Raw genomic sequence first — 17,548 nt, 5'->3', positions numbered from 1 at the left:
CTAGCAAACACCAGGCCTTTGAACTATGAAGGCAGAGGGCTGTAGTTATGTTGCTTTTTGTTTATGTCTTCCTGCTGGGCTAGGGACAAAGATTCTTCCCATGTTAAAGTGGGAGATGGGGTGGGGTGGGGAGCACTTCAGCTTATGGAATGAGAGTGGAACCTCTCACTGAGTTTGAGTTGAAGTCTATGTTCTCTGTGGGAAAATGTGTAACGGTAGTGGACCAAACCAAATATGGGTAAGGCAAATCATCTCTTTTTGTTATCTCCTTGTGTTCTGTCCTACCACCAAGATCTGACTCATCACTTGCAGAGGGGATCTGAAACTGAGTCACAGCTTGCTTACACCAATATACAAAAATCTATTATTTGAGCTGCACTTGATTTTTCAGTAATTAGGTATATACAGTTAGCTAACTAATATGTTTGAGATATGTCAAAATCAAGTCTATGTCTACCAGTATGATGTGCAAATCAATCCTTACAGATTCTGTTTTGGCTGAAACCCAGAACAAACAAAATGTTCTATGTTTTGTTTCTGTCAAACTACAGCCACTATAGAAAGGTTTGGCAGAAGTTTGGAAATGTGATGGTATATTTCAAGTTTGAAACAAAATATACTTTACCATTGTAGTACTGTACAGTGTATACATAAGTGGTCAAAAACTAGAAAAGGAACTAAAGTATTAGCTCATTAATATACATGACATAGACTAATGTACTTTTCTCACCTGTATAGCAATCATCCTTGAATGGGGATGGTTTCTTGCTAGAGATTTATTCTCTGTTTTTATTTTGGTAACAGAACCACATTCAGCATCATTACAATGATGATCCTCAACCTGGTCAGGATTATCTTTGCAAGTGTGAATGCCCGACTTCACTGCTATGCATGGAGTGTTCTGAAAAGCATGTACTTGATCAGCTGTAGTAAATTTATCAACAGTATACTTGCTGCGTGTCATTTCTTCTGGATCAGTATCAAGATTATAATCTGCATATATATAATTTGTTTGCTCAAAAATATCTGGCATAAGTGGCACTTGAGTAAAAACTGGAGACAGTCTCTCATTTACATATTCTGAACCAATTTCATTCAGAAATATTGCATGACTTTCAGCTACAGTTGGAGACAAAGATACATTTGCCACAGGCACAGTGTCAGTTGTCTGACTAGAAAAGGAATATGAGGAAGCAAAAGGACTAAATGAGGAGGGGCTAGTAGTCACATATTCTAAAGTATTTGTAGATACTGGAATATAAGGCTTATTAATGAAAGAGACAGGCTTAAATTCCTTAGCAGTTGGGTTTAAACTGGATTTGCTATGGATATTGTTTTCTTGACAATACAGGCCTTCTGAATAATTTTCTTGATTTTTAGTGTTTTCATCAATTCCAGTGAGTCCTGCATTTTCCTGCAGCATAACTGCATGTTTCATCAATCCAATAAGATCATCCATCATAGCAAAACGTAGAGATCCTAGGAGAAAAGATTTCAGACCACCAGCATTCTCCACTATCTTACGAGTGTCTGCAGGAAAATGTTCATATTCCCCAACTAATAGTGGATTATCAATTTCCATGGGACCATGTTCTTCCAAGATTTGAGAAAAATAGCTGTGAAAGTAATCAAAATATAATTTTAATATCCAAATAAGCATTATAAACTATATATATATATATATATATATATATATATATATATATACATACACACATACATACATACATACATACATACATACATACACAATTAAGATTGCTCAGAAGTGTCTAGAACAGATGGCATTTAGGTAAGAAGTGGGAACATTCTGTCATTCTTACAGTATATTCTGAAGGAATTAGATTGAGAAATATTGAATGATTTTCAGATTGCTGTTGTTGTTGTTTAGTCGTTAAGTCGTGTCCGACTCTTCGTGACCCCATGAACCATATTGCGCCAGGCCTTCCTGTCCTTCACTGCCTCCCTGAGTTTGCTCAGTTTCATGCTCATTGCTTCAGTGATGCTATCTAACCATCTCATCCTCTGCCGTCCTCTTCTCCTTTTGCCTTCAATCTTTCCCAGCATCAGGGTCTTCTCCAAAGAGATCTCTCTTCGCATTAGGTGACCAAAGTATCTGAGCTTGAGCTTCATTATCGATCCTTCCAATGAGCAATCAGGGTTGATTTCCTTTAAGATTGACTGGTTTGACCTCCTAGCAGTCCAGGGGACTCTCAAGAGTCTTCTCCAGCACCACAGTTCAAAGGCATCAATTCTTCGGCGCTCGGCCTTTTTTATGGTCCAGCTCTCACAGCCATACATTACTACTGGAAAAACCATAGCTTTGACTATGCAGATCTTTGTCGGCAAGGTGACGTCTCTGCTTTTTAATATGCTATCTAGGCTTGCCATAGCTTTCCTCCCAAGGAGCAAGCGTCTTTTAATTTCATGGCTGCAGTCTCCGTCTGCGGTGATCTTGGAGCCCAAATAAATGAAGTCTGTTACTGCTTCCATTTCTACCCCTTCTATTTGCCAGGAATTGATGGGTCCAGATGCCATGATCTTAGTTTTTTTAATGTTGAGTTTCAAGCCAGCTTTTGCACTCTCCTCTTTCACCCTCATCAAGAGGCTCTTTAGTTCTTCTTCACTTTCTGCCATTAGGGTGGTATCGTCCGCATATCTGAGGTTGTTGATGATTCTCCCTGCAATCTTAATTCCGGCTTGTGATTCTTCCAGCCTGGCATTTCTCATGATGTACTCTGCATATAGGTTAAATAAGCAGGGTGACAGTATACAGCCTTGTCGTACACCTTTCCCTATTTTGAACCAATCGGTTGTTCCATGACCGGTTCTAACTGTTGCTTCTTGGCCCGCATACAGATTTCTCAGGAGACAGGTAAGGTGGTCTGGTATTCCCATCTCTTTAAGAATTTGCCACAGTTTGTTGTGATCCACACAATCAAAGGCTTTTGCATAGTCAATGAAGCAGAAGTAGATATTTTTCTGGAACTCTCGTGCTTTCTCCATGATCCAGCGAATGTTGGCGATTTGATCTCTAGTTCCTCTGCCTCTTCGAAACCCAGCTTGTACATCCGGTAGTTCTCGGTTCATGTATTGCTGAAGCCTAGCTTGTAGGATTTTGAGCATAACCTTGCTAGCATGTGAAATGAGTGCAATTGTGCGATAGTTTGAGCATTCTTTGGCGTTGCCCTTCTTTGTAATTGGAACGTAAACTGACCTTTTCCAATCCCGTGGCCACTGTTGCGTTTTCCAAACTTGCTGGCATATTGAGTGCAGCACTTTAACACCATCATCTTTTAGTATTTTAAATAATTCAGCTGGAATACTGTCATCTCCACTAGCTTTGTTGTTAGCAATGCTTCCTAAGGCCCACTTGACTTCACTCTCTAGGATGTCTGGCTCAAGGTCAGTGATCACACCAGCGTGGACATCAGGGACATTAAGATCTTTCTTGTATAGTTCTTCTGTGTATTCTTGCCACCTCTTCTTAATCTCTTCTGCTTCTGTTAGGTCCCTGCCTTTTTTGTCCTTTATCATGCCCATCTTTGCACTAAACGTTCCTTTCAGATAGTTATTTTCAGATAGATGAAGGCAAAAATTTATTTGCCATAGGCAATGATGCAGCCATAAAAGTCAGCTGTTTGTTATTAATGTACTTCTTAAACGCTAACTTTTACAAGAATAACACAGTGTGACAATTTTAAGAATTCCAATCTGAAATGTAAAAATATCTACAAATTAGAAAATAGACTTTATATAATTTTGTATCAAACACTATAGGGCTTTCCAAATATCACATGTTGTGGAAGAATTTAGACAATTTTTCCTGATACTGTAGCACTGTCTGAATGCATTCCTAAACACCCACACATTTAAAAGGAGCTGTTATGAATGTGTGGCTCTCTTTCAAGTGTTAAACAAACATGCAGAGATTTCAAGGAAGTAATCTTCTGGGGCAGGCCCACTTCCCTTTCCATGTAGCTAGTACATACATGGTGAAAGGGGAACTGTAAACAAAGCTAGATTCTTGAAGCCAATATGCTGCATCTTATCCTATAAAGAAAACTTGCAACTTAAGACAATTAACAAACTTTGTATTAAATCCAGGTTTGGGAGCAACAGATATTTTGATACATTGGTGCCAAGCTAAAACAGGTGAACATAGTCAGGATAAATACTTTTCTAGCAAAAGAAAAAGAATTTCCAGCAAAAAAATCTAACATAAACAGAAACTGGATAGGCATAAGAAAAATAAGGAAAAAAGAGAACCACCCCACAAAGGGAGCATACAGGAAATAAAATGCTTTAAAGGATTGCCAATAATATATGATCTTGAAAGCTAACTTCAGTTAGCTACAGTCAGGTCCAGAAATATTGGGACATCGACACAATTCTAACATCTTTGGCTCTATACACCACCACAATGGATTTGGAATGAAACAAACACAATGTGCCTTAACTGCAGACTGTCACCTTTAATTTGAGGGTATGGACATCCAACTCAGGTGAACGGTGTAGGAATTACAACAGCTTGCATATGTGCCTCCCACTTGTTAAGGGACCAAAAGTAATGGGACAATTGGCTTCTCAGCTGTTCCATGGCCAAGTGTGTGATATTCCCTCAGTACCCCAAGTACAATGTGCACATAAAAGGCCCAGAGTTCATTTCAAGTGTGCTATTTGCATTTGGAATCTGTTGCTGTCAACTCTCAAGATGAGATCCAAAAAGCTGTCACTATCAGTGAAGCAAGCCATCATTAGGCTGAAGAAACGAAACAAACCCATCAGAGAGATAGCAAGAACATTAGGCGTGGCCAAAACAACTGTTTGGAACATTCTCAAAAAGAAGGAATGCACCGGTGAGCTCAGCAACACCAAAAGACCCGGGAGACAATGGAAAACAACTGTGGTGGATGACCGAAGAATCCTTTCCCTGGTGAAGAAAACACCCTTCACAACAGTTGGCCAGATCAAGAACACTCTCCAGGAGGTAGGTGTATGTGTGTCAAAGTCAACAATCAAAAGAAGACTTCACCAGAGTGAATACAGAGGGCTCACCACAAGATGTAAACCATTGGTGAGCCTCAAAAACAGGAAGGTCAGATTAGAGTTTGCCAAACGACATCTAAAAAAGCCTTCACAGTTCTGGAACAACATCCTATGGACAGATGAGACCAAGATCAACTTGTACCAGAGTGATGGGAAGAGAAGAGTATGGAGAAGGAAAGGAACTGCTCATGATCCTAAGCATACCACCTCATCAGTGACGCATGGTGGTGGTAGTGTCATGGCGTGGGCATGTATGGCTGCCAATGGAACTGGTTCTCTTGTATTTATTGATGATGTGACTGCTGACAAAAGCAGCAGGATGAATTCTGCAGTGTTTCAGGCAATATTATCTGCTCACATTCAGCCAAATGCTGCAGAACTCATTGGACGGCGCTTCACAGTACAGATGGACAATGACCCAAAGCATACTGCAAAAGCAACCAAAGAGTTTTTGAAGGGACAGAAGTGGAATGTTATGCAATGGCCAAGTCAATCACCTGACCTGAATCCCATTGAGCATGCATTTCACTTGCTGAAGACAAAACTGAAGGGGAAATGCCCCAAGAACAAGCAGGAACTGAAGACAGTTGCAGTAGAGGACTGGCAGAGCATCACCAGGGATGAAACCCAGCGTCTGGTGATGTCTATGCGTTCCAGGCTTCAGGCTGTGATTGACTGCAATGGATTTGCAACCAAGTATTACAAAGGGAAAGTTTGATTTATGATTATTATTCTGTCCCATTACTTTTGGTCCCTTAACAAGTGGGAGGCACATATGCAAACTGTTGTACTTCCTACACCGTTCACCTGAGTTGGATGTACATACCCTCAAATTAAAGCTGACAGTCTGCAGTTAAAGCACATTGTGTTTGTTTCATTCCAAATCCATTGTGGTGGTGTATAGAGCCAAAGATGTTAGAATTGTGTCGATGTCCCAATATTTCTGGACCTGACTGTATATAGCAATCCATTGCTCTGCTTTTAAACTAAGGCACATTTGAAACAGATGCTTGGGAGGCTCCAACAGAAGGTTTAGAAAGGAATCTCTCTCCATAAATTTAGCAAGAATACAAATAGTTAAACTTTTAACAATTGACAATTGATATTCAGTCCAACTCTTCCTCCATACTTTTTGCTTAATAAAGAGCATTCAACTAAAAGGAGAAATAAAGAACATACTCATATAAGCTTTCACAAGTTGGATCTGGGTAATGGTCCAAAATTTTCTGATAACTGTTGTTAGAAGAAGCAGTATTATATAATGCTTCAAATATCATCACTTGTTCATGAAGACCATCTGGGATTCTAAAAGGCTCATGTGGATTCATAAAACTTCTGTTGAGAAAAAAAAAAGATAAGCTTGAACAGCAGATTACTTCTACGTGAAAAAATAATGCATTGTAAACTATGGTGTGCCTAAGTTTATAGTTAAATTGCTCAATCAAGGCCACAACAATAATAATTCTAACTATAACAAAATGAACTTAGGCCAACAGTTCATTAAATTGGTTGCAAATTAATCTTAACCCCAATTTACAATTACATTATGAGCACTAACTAGGAAAGCCACATGTATCTTATACTATTTCAATGATGGAATGAAAAACTATTTTTTGCTCGCCCTTTTACAAACTTCCTACAGGTAGTCCTCAACTTACAACCACAATTGGGATCGGAATTTTTATTGCTAAGTGATACAGTCTCTGAACAAATGGTCATAACTCAAGAACTACCTGTATAGCAGAGATTAATCAAGATTCTTTCACAATATTTGTGTGGGATGCTGATGGAATTGAGTCTTGTGTATTATAAAAGCTTTCCTCAAGGTACAAACAGAATTAAGAAATAATGATCTAATTGTACTTTCTGGTGCCCCTCCAACAGTGAAGGACTGTTTGATCCAGCACCAATTTCCCTTAGCAAAATAGGAAAGGGAGCAATATTTTGCTGCTCCCCCTCCCTCATCCATCATTTTCTATTCAATTCCTAAGAGGTTTCCAAAAGTAAGCAGATCAGCAAAAGCTGCCTCATACCTTTTCCTTCTGAGGGAAGCTTCTGCTAATCAAAGAGCTTTTCATTGTCAAAGGGGAACAATTGGACATAAAATATGACTATTCTGAGCCAGAATGTATCTGTCTTATATGTGGTATGGCACTGCATGTTTTAAATGCCTTAAAGAAAAGTTATAAGCATATACATAGTTCCCACAAAGAAAAGAATTTATCTGAATCTAACTGAGGGTAGATTTTTGATGAGTGCATTTTCATGCAGTACAACTTACAATGTATTTTCTTCAGAAAATATATTATCTTCTTCTTGAGTTACTGTACCAACTCCACCAGACAAAACAAAAATAGCCTAAATTAAGAACAAAGAAACTTGTTTAAAAAATAAAAACCAAGCAAACTATAATTAGAATTGCTTGCATGCTGCAGACACCTTTTAACACATGAGCAAGAAATTAAATAGGAGCATTCTACATTCCCAGAATTGGTGAAAATTATTTATTCCTCAAAATTAGATATGCATTTTAAGAAAAATACCAATTGTTGTCCCTTTTGCATTAAACTAGGATGTTATTTACATCTGGATCCAGACTCACCTGAACTTGGAGAATGAGGAAGCCAAAAGGTTTAATGATTGCTATGGCGACTACTTTTAGTTAACTCTTCAGATATAATTTATTGATGAATAAAATCAAATTAGGATTGCTTTGTATGTTTTGATCCAGCTAAGACTTTGTCAATGTTGTTTACTGCCTCTCCCCGATTACATCAGCCCGTCCCATTCGATCTGGCAGAGAGGGCATGTTGCGAATAACATCCGCCAGGAACTTACATTTGGTGGATCCCAGGAAGTGGGCCTTCTGTGCCCTTGTGACTGCCTTATGGAACATTCTTCCGCCCGCTGGAGAATTAGCACTATCCCTGCTAATGTACTGGAAGTCCCTCAAGACCTGGTTATGTCACCAGGCTTGGGGGTCCCAAGGAACCAATAACAACGTAAGATGGCTTCACTATTGATATATTCATTCTCTCCATGCCCATGGTTTGTATATCTTGCCTTTTAATATATCTCAATTTTAATAATTATTGTTTTATATTTTTATAATTTGGTTCAAAATAGGGAAAGGTGTACGACAAGGCTGTATACTGTCACCCTGCTTATTTAACCTATATGCAGAGTACATCATGAGAAATGCCAGGCTGGAAGAATCACAAGCCGGAATTAAGATTGCAGGGAGAATCATCAACAACCTCAGATATGCGGACGATACCACCCTAATGGCAGAAAGTGAAGAAGAACTAAAGAGCCTCTTGATGAGGGTGAAAGAGGAGAGTGCAAAAGCTGGCTTGAAACTCAACATTAAAAAAACTAAGATCATGGCATCTGGACCCATCAATTCCTGGCAAATAGAAGGGGTAGAAATGGAAGCAGTAACAGACTTCATTTATTTGGGCTCCAAGATCACCGCAGACGGAGACTGCAGCCATGAAATTAAAAGACGCTTGCTCCTTGGGAGGAAAGCTATGGCAAGCCTAGATAGCATATTAAAAAGCAGAGACGTCACCTTGCCGACAAAGATCTGCATAGTCAAAGCTATGGTTTTTCCAGTAGTAATGTATGGCTGTGAGAGCTGGACCATAAAAAAGGCCGAGCGCCGAAGAATTGATGCCTTTGAACTGTGGTGCTGGAGAAGACTCTTGAGAGTCCCCTGGACTGCTAGGAGGTCAAACCAGTCAATCTTAAAGGAAATCAACCCTGATTGCTCATTGGAAGGATCGATAATGAAGCTCAAGCTCAGATACTTTGGTCACCTAATGCGAAGAGAGATCTCTTTGGAGAAGACCCTGATGCTGGGAAAGATTGAAGGCAAAAGGAGAAGAGGACGGCAGAGGATGAGATGGTTAGATAGCATCACTGAAGCAATGAGCATGAAACTGAGCAAACTCAGGGAGGCAGTGAAGGACAGGAAGGCCTGGCGCAATATGGTTCATGGGGTCACGAAGAGTCGGACACGACTTAACGACTAAACAACAACAATTTTTATAATGATTGTATTTTAATTGTTGTTTTTATTTTATTGTTGTATGCCACCCAGAGTTACTTCTTGTGAGATGGGCAGCTATACAAATTTGAAACAATAATAATAATAACTGTTTATCAAATGAATTATGATTTAAGCTTTGGTGTCCTATGAAGTAGACTGTAAAATTATATAACCTAATACATCAATGTAACATTAATTCAAGGCTTTTGTTTCAAGGAATTAACATGATTACCCTTCTGAGACTAATTTTTTTGTTGATAGATACTTTTGTGCACTTTTATAAGTCTCACTAACTTAACAGTGGACTTAATTTAACACTTAAGTTAACACTTAAGTTCCATTAACTTAAATGGAACACATTAAGTTCCATTTCAATTAGAATATAAAAATATTTAAATCCAAAGCTACTTTCTCACCAGATAAGAATGCCCCTTTAAGATGATATCTTCTGCCAACATTTTGGTAGTATCTAGAGTCAAAGTATTATTTTTCTCTCTGAAACTATTATTCTGTTACACATATTTTTAAAATAAATACATTAATAGTGAGTTTTTAATTAGCTGGATTTCTTCTTTTTATCAAAACCCTAAATAGCCCAGAAACTGAGTTTGCTCATATGATCGAAGCTATAAAATGTTGGAAGAATGGAAATAAAGATACATTATTTTTGAAACACAACACAAAACAAAACATACAAAAATGGTCTCCAACCAGTGAACAGAGAGAAAATTAAAGAAAGGAAAGTAAACAGTGATTTCCTAGATTCAATATTGTTGATACATTTTAAAACTATATACCTTGGATTCTTTTGTCTTTTTTCGGTTTTTGTTTTTAACTTTGATAGCATTATTCTAGAAGAAAAAAGAAATTAAATGTTTAGCATTAACCATGTCTCATCAATATTTTACAGGAAAAAAAACTGCTCTTTTTTCAGGCTAATAGTTATTTTAAAAATTGGGAACTGTTTATTTTCTGTTCTAGTACATTATAGGCTTCAGTACTGAACAATACTGAAAAAAGCCAGTGATCATTGATGATGTCAAAACATTGCAATTACATACAAGAAATAAACAGACCCAGTATATTGTTTCTTTATAAATTATGTAAGTAAGAAAACAGCAACCTTGAATATATATGAACTGTGCTGAATCAGGCCAAAGACCATCTTCTCCAGTATTCTGTTCCTAGATTCACTCACCAAATGTTCTTTGACTCCCATAAGACAGACACAAGTACATTAGCATCCTCCCTCCTTTCTAATTGATTACATCTAGGGCAAAACTGACAATATTTCCAAAAACTATCAATGTATCTGGATCCTCCCAAACAAAAAGCAATTTGATAATTTTTTTTTTTTAATCTGCACTCAGTCGTTACCGACTCTGCAGTGACTGCTTTTGGATGAGTCCTTTGCAGTTTTCAAGGCAAGGTGTTTCGGAAGTGGTTTGCCAGAGCCTCCTTCCTAGAGCAGAGCCCAGCTGGCGAGCGCAGGAGGCGGGGTTTCCGTTGCTTTGTGCCTTTTTCGGGCGAGCGCGGCTTCCCCACTTACCGGCAACTGTTCCCGACTCCTTTTTGCAAGGCACCAGCATTTTTCCTCCCACCGGAGTGAGAGTACCCATTTATCTACTTACGTAAGTTTTCGAACTGTTGGGCTGACAGGAACTGGGGGAGGAAGCAGGAGCTCACTCTGCTACGCGAAGGCTGGGCTCGAACCGCTGAGGTGTCGACCATTTCTGGCCGGCAACTTTCAGCGTCATTAAGCCGCTGCGCCACCGCATCCCCCAATTTGATAAATGCTTAAATACAAATTTCAGGAAACACTGTTCTGACCAAAATTTAACAAAATTGAATCCAAGCTTACATTGCAAAGCCCAAATCAGAGAGAGGTAATCTAGTTCACATAACCAGTACCATGACAGATAAAATACATTGTTGTCTCACATTAAAAAAAGCTATATAGCATTGGAAATATACTGTTAAAGCTTTGTGAAATAACAATACATTATGTAATTTCTGCCTCTACCAAATTAAGTACAAATATCACATTTCCTAATTTCTTACAATGATTAGCCAGTCTTGCTCCCAAATTCATGCTCATTCCTTTTCAATATTAAGCCTCATCCTGTACACATGGTGCTTCATGATTCTATTCTACCAATGCAAACAGGAATGAGGCTACATCTCTTGGCCCCATCTCTGACATAGCATGTGCTGGTAGGGCATAAATATATTGCAGGGTGGAGAATTAAATCTAGCCCATAGGCTGAATTCTCCTTCTGCAGATCTTTTTTCCCGTGCAACAGGGAACAATCACTCCCTGAATCGTCCTGCACAAAGGGGGCGGGACCTTTGTCTGGGACGCAGGTAGAAGACTTTATGAACTGCTTCTGGCCAGGAATCTGAGACTTCCCATCCCATATAAAGGCTTCCTTTTGCAAATGTCATTCCCAATTTCCAAAAGCAATTCTTATATAACACTTATTATATTTCATAAAGAGTAATGGAAATACTAAGCATAATTCACTTTTAAAACAGGGCTTGAAGCAATTTGAATATCCAAATTAAAGATACCTGTGGTTAGCAGTACTACAGATATAAACGTAATGCAACTATAAATATATCACAACAATGTAGTAAACATTACCAAAGGAGAAATTTTTGCAGAGAGAATAAGGACTAAAGGAAAAAAAGGCATAATAAAAAATGGGTTGCTTCCAATATTTTAACTCTGAACACATGAGGCTATCTGCCTTGATAATGTGTGCCACAGAAAATGTCAAAAAGTTAGAGCTATTTTCAATGAGGAATATATGAGTTGCTTTTGACACATACTATCACCATGCTTAAATTATATTTAAATAATGTATTTTATTTGTTTTGAAATTTATTGGTTAATATGGGATTAGCTGTAAAATAATACATGTGGTATGAGAGCAATATCTAAAATTAACATAGGAAGATTAACATTGTCTATTTCTTCCAAACCTCTTAGAAAGAATTGTTATTAATGCATTGATGTTTTAATTGCAACAAAGAGATCAACAGAAAAAACAAACTTACTGAAGTAGTTTCAGTATATTCCTTCTTTAACACAATAAAAGGATTATCTATTTAAAAAATAAATTGTATTTATTATTAAAAAAATACACAAAAAAGCACAAAACATTGTAAATTATTCTCAAAAATAATCTATATCCCAGGACCCACTCCAATCAGAGTTGCACATATGCTTTTACAGTCAGAATTCAATAGTTGTTCAAATAAGTGAATTAAATACAAATAATAATTTCAGCACAATATGCAAAATGAGCTTGAAGACAAAATTCTTCATGTCTGTGACTACAGAAATCAACACATCAACAGGCCTACCATTACCTATCCAACAAACGAATTAACAACAAATCTTAGTCAAGGGTATAACCAAAATAAACTTCCATCCCATCCCCATCAAAGTGTTGGGACTTTACATACCCAACATTATCCATATACAGCCACAGTATGGAATTTGCCTACAGTTTGCCTAATCGCTATACTTGCATCACAATCTACCCCTATCCAAAATATGACTACTTGTAATGGTATGTGGGAATGACCTTGGGAAGAAAAGCAGCACCCTAGACAACGGTCTGATATACAAAATGGAAGCTCAAAAGAGGCGGGGCAGTGAAAAGTGTTTCAGAAGGGACTCTCCCTAGTTTTCGGGAGAATAAATGTGAGAGATGGGAGGGATACTTTCAGACTTGCAAGATTCTATTAAAGTAACCTTACAATAAAGATAGAGCTAGTACTCCTGGGTGTGCTTCTTGTCTGGACTACCTCACAAGGCTGACACTACTTGAAAAATCAGCTATTCCTTTCTGCCAGGTTATTTCTGGGGATTTCTGTCAAACAGGTGACAAATATAAATACACCTCCAGGAATTGTGATTACAGTTCAGAGAGTAACTTTTATTCATCCTTTCATACTTACCCAGGTTATCAAAATAGTCATCTAAACATTGATGAAGAAATGGGAAACACTGTCTGTTTTCTTCTAATAGCCACAGTAAACAGCGAATTTCCATAAACGAGAACTCGTCTAAGTATTTTAGCTTTTCAGTCATATCTTCAGATATGCAGGTGAATGTCCTGCTGAGCTTAATACCATATCTCTCATTCCAGAGGACTGCTACTGAACTAAAATCAAGCTGTAAAATGTAAGTTGTATATTCCGAGAGAAAAATTTTGGTAGCTTTTAAACCTGCAAAATAATAGCAATAGTAACAGCAGTGGTAGCACTAGTAAGATTCATGTAAAGATTATCATTTATCCTCTGGGTGGCATTTATAATATATGTGTGCATGTATGTGTGTGTATGTAAGTTTTAACCTGTTTATTATTTTAGGAAGTGTTTGAATATTTCCTGAATAGCTTTTCTTAAGAGCACTTCATAAAATTTTCTTAAAGAGCACTTTTAAGAATGCTATACTAGAGAATATTATATTATTATTTTCATATTAATATTATATTTTATTTTTGTACCACTCTTCCTCCCAAAGAAGCTCATAGAGATGTAGAAAGTAATAAAAACCTTCAATTAAAAAAAACCATTTATCCTTTTGAAACAGAAGTTAACCACTGATGGAGATACGTGTCCTATTCTACAAAGTAAATAAAGTAACTTTAATCTACATATAGTTTCCAGAAACATACTGGTTTTAGCCTGGACATATTAAAAATGGCATAGATTTTAAAGGGGAAGCAAAGCCAGCAGAGTAAAACAAATGTGACAATTTTCATCTAGTTTTGGATACTGCACTGCCCTGAAAAACTAAAAATCTATACAGAAGCCTATTCTTAAAACTATTAAAAACATACCACTGTAAGTGGCATTTTATAATGAACAAATTAGAAAGAAAGTCTGACAAGAAACCTAAAAGGAAACTTGGCAGCCAAGATACATTCCAATTCCTCTCCCCCCAATTTGATGTGACTGATTTTAAGGGATTTTGATAAGACTACAGTTGTGACAGGTACAGTTACGTGTGTTTTAGGATATACTTTGTTTTCATCAGATGCAATAATGTATATATTTACCCTAGATCACTACAATATTGAGCTTTTGAAAGCATTTAAGGGTTGCTTCACGAAGCATTTTAGGGTAAATAAAGTTCCATTCTTTGAAGTACTCCAGCCGTTGCACGTTTGCAAGGCTTGCTCAGCTCAGCTGCTTTGAAAGCTGCCCTGGATTACCTCCATATGCATTTGCATGCAATAGGCCAGTATTTCTCAACCATGGCAACTTTCAGACCTGTGGACGTCAATTCCCAGAATTCCCCAGCCAGCTTTTGGGAATTGACGTCCACAGGTCTGAAAGTTGCCACGGTTGAGAAACATTGCAATAGGCACTTCACTTTGCTGGAGGTCTCAGTGCAGAGGACTACCAAGTTGCCTACTGAGGACACACATTTCCAAGATTCATACAGCCTTTTCTTTCTATATTTAAATAATAACGTTAACCTTAATTAAGAGTAAAGCATAAGGGAACTTGCAGATCAGAATTAGTAAGAATATTTCCAGGCAAGCAACAGCTAAGCCACGTCTCTTCTCTAAGATAAACAAACCTCATTCAGCTATTGCCCTAGAATGGAACAGAACTACTCAAATTATTATATGACTATAGAAAACATGACCATACCATTATTATCAAGATGTTTCATCCAACCATGTAGTTTAGGATCCACTTCTTCAAGTTCACTTACAACATGTACAAAAATTCTTGTCTTCACTCTATTATTTTTAGCAATTAAAAAGCTTATGAGCTGGTCCATTACTTCAGCTGATGATAGACAACTTGTTGAAAAGAGTGCATAATCCTCTTCAGTAAGTACCCACCATGAAATCAATTCAGTCAGAAGTCTGAAGGCATCACGTATACCACCTTGTATATTCACTGCATACTGTCCAATAAGTTGCAGGACTGTATCCCCAACAAAAAAATTCTTCGGAATATTTCCTAAGATAAAACAAATGCTGTGATGGCCAGACTCTGGTGATATAAACAGGGCATCAACACATAGGGATATGAAGATATTCTCAAAAGAAAGATCTATATCCAGATACCTTTACGGCTATCATCTTTCGCCACAGCGTTGCTTCTGTGAAATACTTCTGCAAGTTCTGTTAAGGAGACTGCTTCTTTTATAAATTTTCTTCTTAATTTTTTCTCCTGTTTTACTTGTAACTTCCTAAAACTGATGCAAAGAATTAAGATTGAGCTTACAAGACATTTCAAAATACATGAATATAATTCACCACTGAAAGGTCAAAACCATCAATGCTTGAGATACATAAAGTCTCATGCCCAGTTCCTATTTGACAAAAGCAAAGAGGAGCTAGCCAATGAGCTATGTGGGCATATGGACAGCTCTCAATGAAGATGAAATTCAGGAGTGCTGTGACAAGCAGGTAAAATAATATTTAAATATTAAAATATGTCATTAATAAAATATTTATTAATTAAAAGGTACATGAACTTTAGTATCCTGGATAACTGTCTGTAGCCTAATATGGGCTAATACAGACATTTAAGGTTTACACTATGAATAAAAGTAAATATAATGACACAAAAGATTCCAAAAATATCAAGTACAACTACAATGGCACCATTCCCACAAAGCTCTATTACACTCAACAGAATTAAACATGGCTAAGTAATTCTACGTTCTATGTTAATAAACATTAATAAAAGTCACAAATTTGTATGAGCACTGATTGTATTTACACTAGGTCCCATTCAAAACTGATATTCTTTTCCAAATGAAAATCCAATTAAAAGGTTGATAAATGCTGATTTGTACAGTGCTTAGAAACTTTTGAACATTCTTAGTTATTACCTCAAAGTGACTTAGAGAAGCCCTATTAATCTTGATAGGTCACTCATGGCTGGAAGATAAGCAATCAGGGTAACCCCAGTTACCCCAAGCATTCTATCAGCAGTATCTTTATGTATCCCATTGAAAGAAATAGCATTTTTTAGTTACTAGATCATCTTTTCTTATTGGGAATATGTTGTTCTGGAAACTTTATTTGGAGAGTTTGGAAACTTACCTTGAGCATTTCTGCTTTAGAATAGGCCTTGGAGGATTCTTGGTCGTTATTTTATGTTCAAACTAGGGAAGCAAAAAATATCAGCTTCAAATATTCCTTTTCCTTAATACTATTTTATTACAACTATTAAAATGAAGGAGATGCTGCTTTATTATTAAATTAATTCATATTAGCATGCTTTACTGAGACCACAATTTAATTGTAGATTATACATTATTTTATTCAACATTTATTTATTTTATTTATTTATTTTTCAAATTTGTATGCCGCCCATCTCCCCCAATGGGTGACTCTGGGTGGCTCACAATAATAATAAAAAACACAGCACCCTCCAGACATAGTCAAATCTATAAATAGTTAAAAACATATATAAAAATGGCCTAAAAACCTCCTATAATTTGGCCCTAAAAAACCTGTAAGATGCTGGGGGGGGGGACAACCCCTCACCCCACCAGCCATCTCCATAGGTGCGGGCCCCCCTCTGGCCCCCAAGCCTTCTGGCAGAGCCAGGATTTGATCTCTCTCCTGAAGGCCATGAGGGAGGGGGCACACCGCACCTCAGGCGGCAAGATGTTCCATAAACGTTAGAATATAATTCAGCATAGATTCTTTTCATCTAGGTCCATTTTCTAGAGCTAGGCTAAGGTGAAACACCACAGACTGCTACTCTTTGAATGGCGATTAAGAGATTAGGAGCAAATTACAAGTTTATGTATTTCTTCTCTACTGCTTTGCTGTTCAGCATGAATCCCTCCACTGCCTTGGTTGCTAACAAGAAACAATTTGTTCTGGAAAAAGCAGGAGAACTAGGAAATGTACAGTCTTATTCACAACTGGTATAATGAGCACATATAATTAAATAAATTCAAAATTCCTGTCTGCAGCAAAATAATAGCATTTTGATTCCTCTGAAAGAAAGCAATTTTTTTAAAAAAACCTAATATTTTATCAATACTTACCTCACATTTGACAATACCAGAAGAACTGAAGACAATGATTTTAGAAATAAGGCCTCTACAGTCTGGAGTGAAACACATCTCTTGAAGAATATCCTGTGGATGTTAGCAGAAAATGTATCTGTGGACAGGATTTCACTGCAAGTTTTGTGAAATTTACATATTATTTTCTAATTTATACTAAATTTAAGCATTGTATAAATGACATACAGATATATTATTTTATTATTTTGCTCCTGTTTCCTTTCAAATATGAATTAACACATTTACTACTGCTGAACATTCATTGTATCATAAATGGATCCATACTTTCATCATCATCTTTAGCAATCTGAATTTAAGGACATCATGACCTTAACTGAGTTCAGGGTAACTAATATTCATTAGGTTATTTTGCAAATTGC

The 17,548-nt window shown here is 37.1% G+C and overlaps 1 protein-coding gene across 9 annotated transcripts in view; it reads right to left on the bottom strand.

Moving 5' to 3' along the window:
- TTC3 (tetratricopeptide repeat domain 3) overlaps nucleotides 1-17,548 on the bottom strand; it is a 96,680-nt gene that overhangs the window by 35,343 nt on the left and 43,789 nt on the right. For all 9 annotated transcript variants that reach the window (XM_088144676.1, XM_088144671.1, XM_088144675.1 and 6 more), the window contains 10 exons: nucleotides 17,148-17,240; nucleotides 16,189-16,250; nucleotides 15,202-15,332; nucleotides 14,777-15,094; nucleotides 13,070-13,339; nucleotides 12,161-12,207; nucleotides 9,898-9,951; nucleotides 7,331-7,407; nucleotides 6,229-6,384; nucleotides 731-1,616 (listed from right to left, as the gene is read on the bottom strand). In XM_088144676.1, coding sequence (XP_088000802.1) covers nucleotides 731-1,616; nucleotides 6,229-6,384; nucleotides 7,331-7,407; nucleotides 9,898-9,951; nucleotides 12,161-12,207; nucleotides 13,070-13,339; nucleotides 14,777-15,094; nucleotides 15,202-15,332; nucleotides 16,189-16,250; nucleotides 17,148-17,240 — 2,094 coding nt within the window. The remainder of the gene's footprint in view (nucleotides 1-730; nucleotides 1,617-6,228; nucleotides 6,385-7,330; nucleotides 7,408-9,897; nucleotides 9,952-12,160; nucleotides 12,208-13,069; nucleotides 13,340-14,776; nucleotides 15,095-15,201; nucleotides 15,333-16,188; nucleotides 16,251-17,147; nucleotides 17,241-17,548) is intronic.

The sequence above is a fragment of the Python bivittatus genome, unplaced genomic scaffold (assembly GCF_059951505.1).
Source record: "Python bivittatus isolate LINGU-HERP-01145 unplaced genomic scaffold, Pbiv_v1 ctg000350_np1212, whole genome shotgun sequence".
Taxonomy (NCBI): domain Eukaryota; kingdom Metazoa; phylum Chordata; class Lepidosauria; order Squamata; family Pythonidae; genus Python; species Python bivittatus.
Note: the sequence above shows the minus strand (reverse complement) of the source record. Positions and strands in the feature narration are given on the sequence as shown.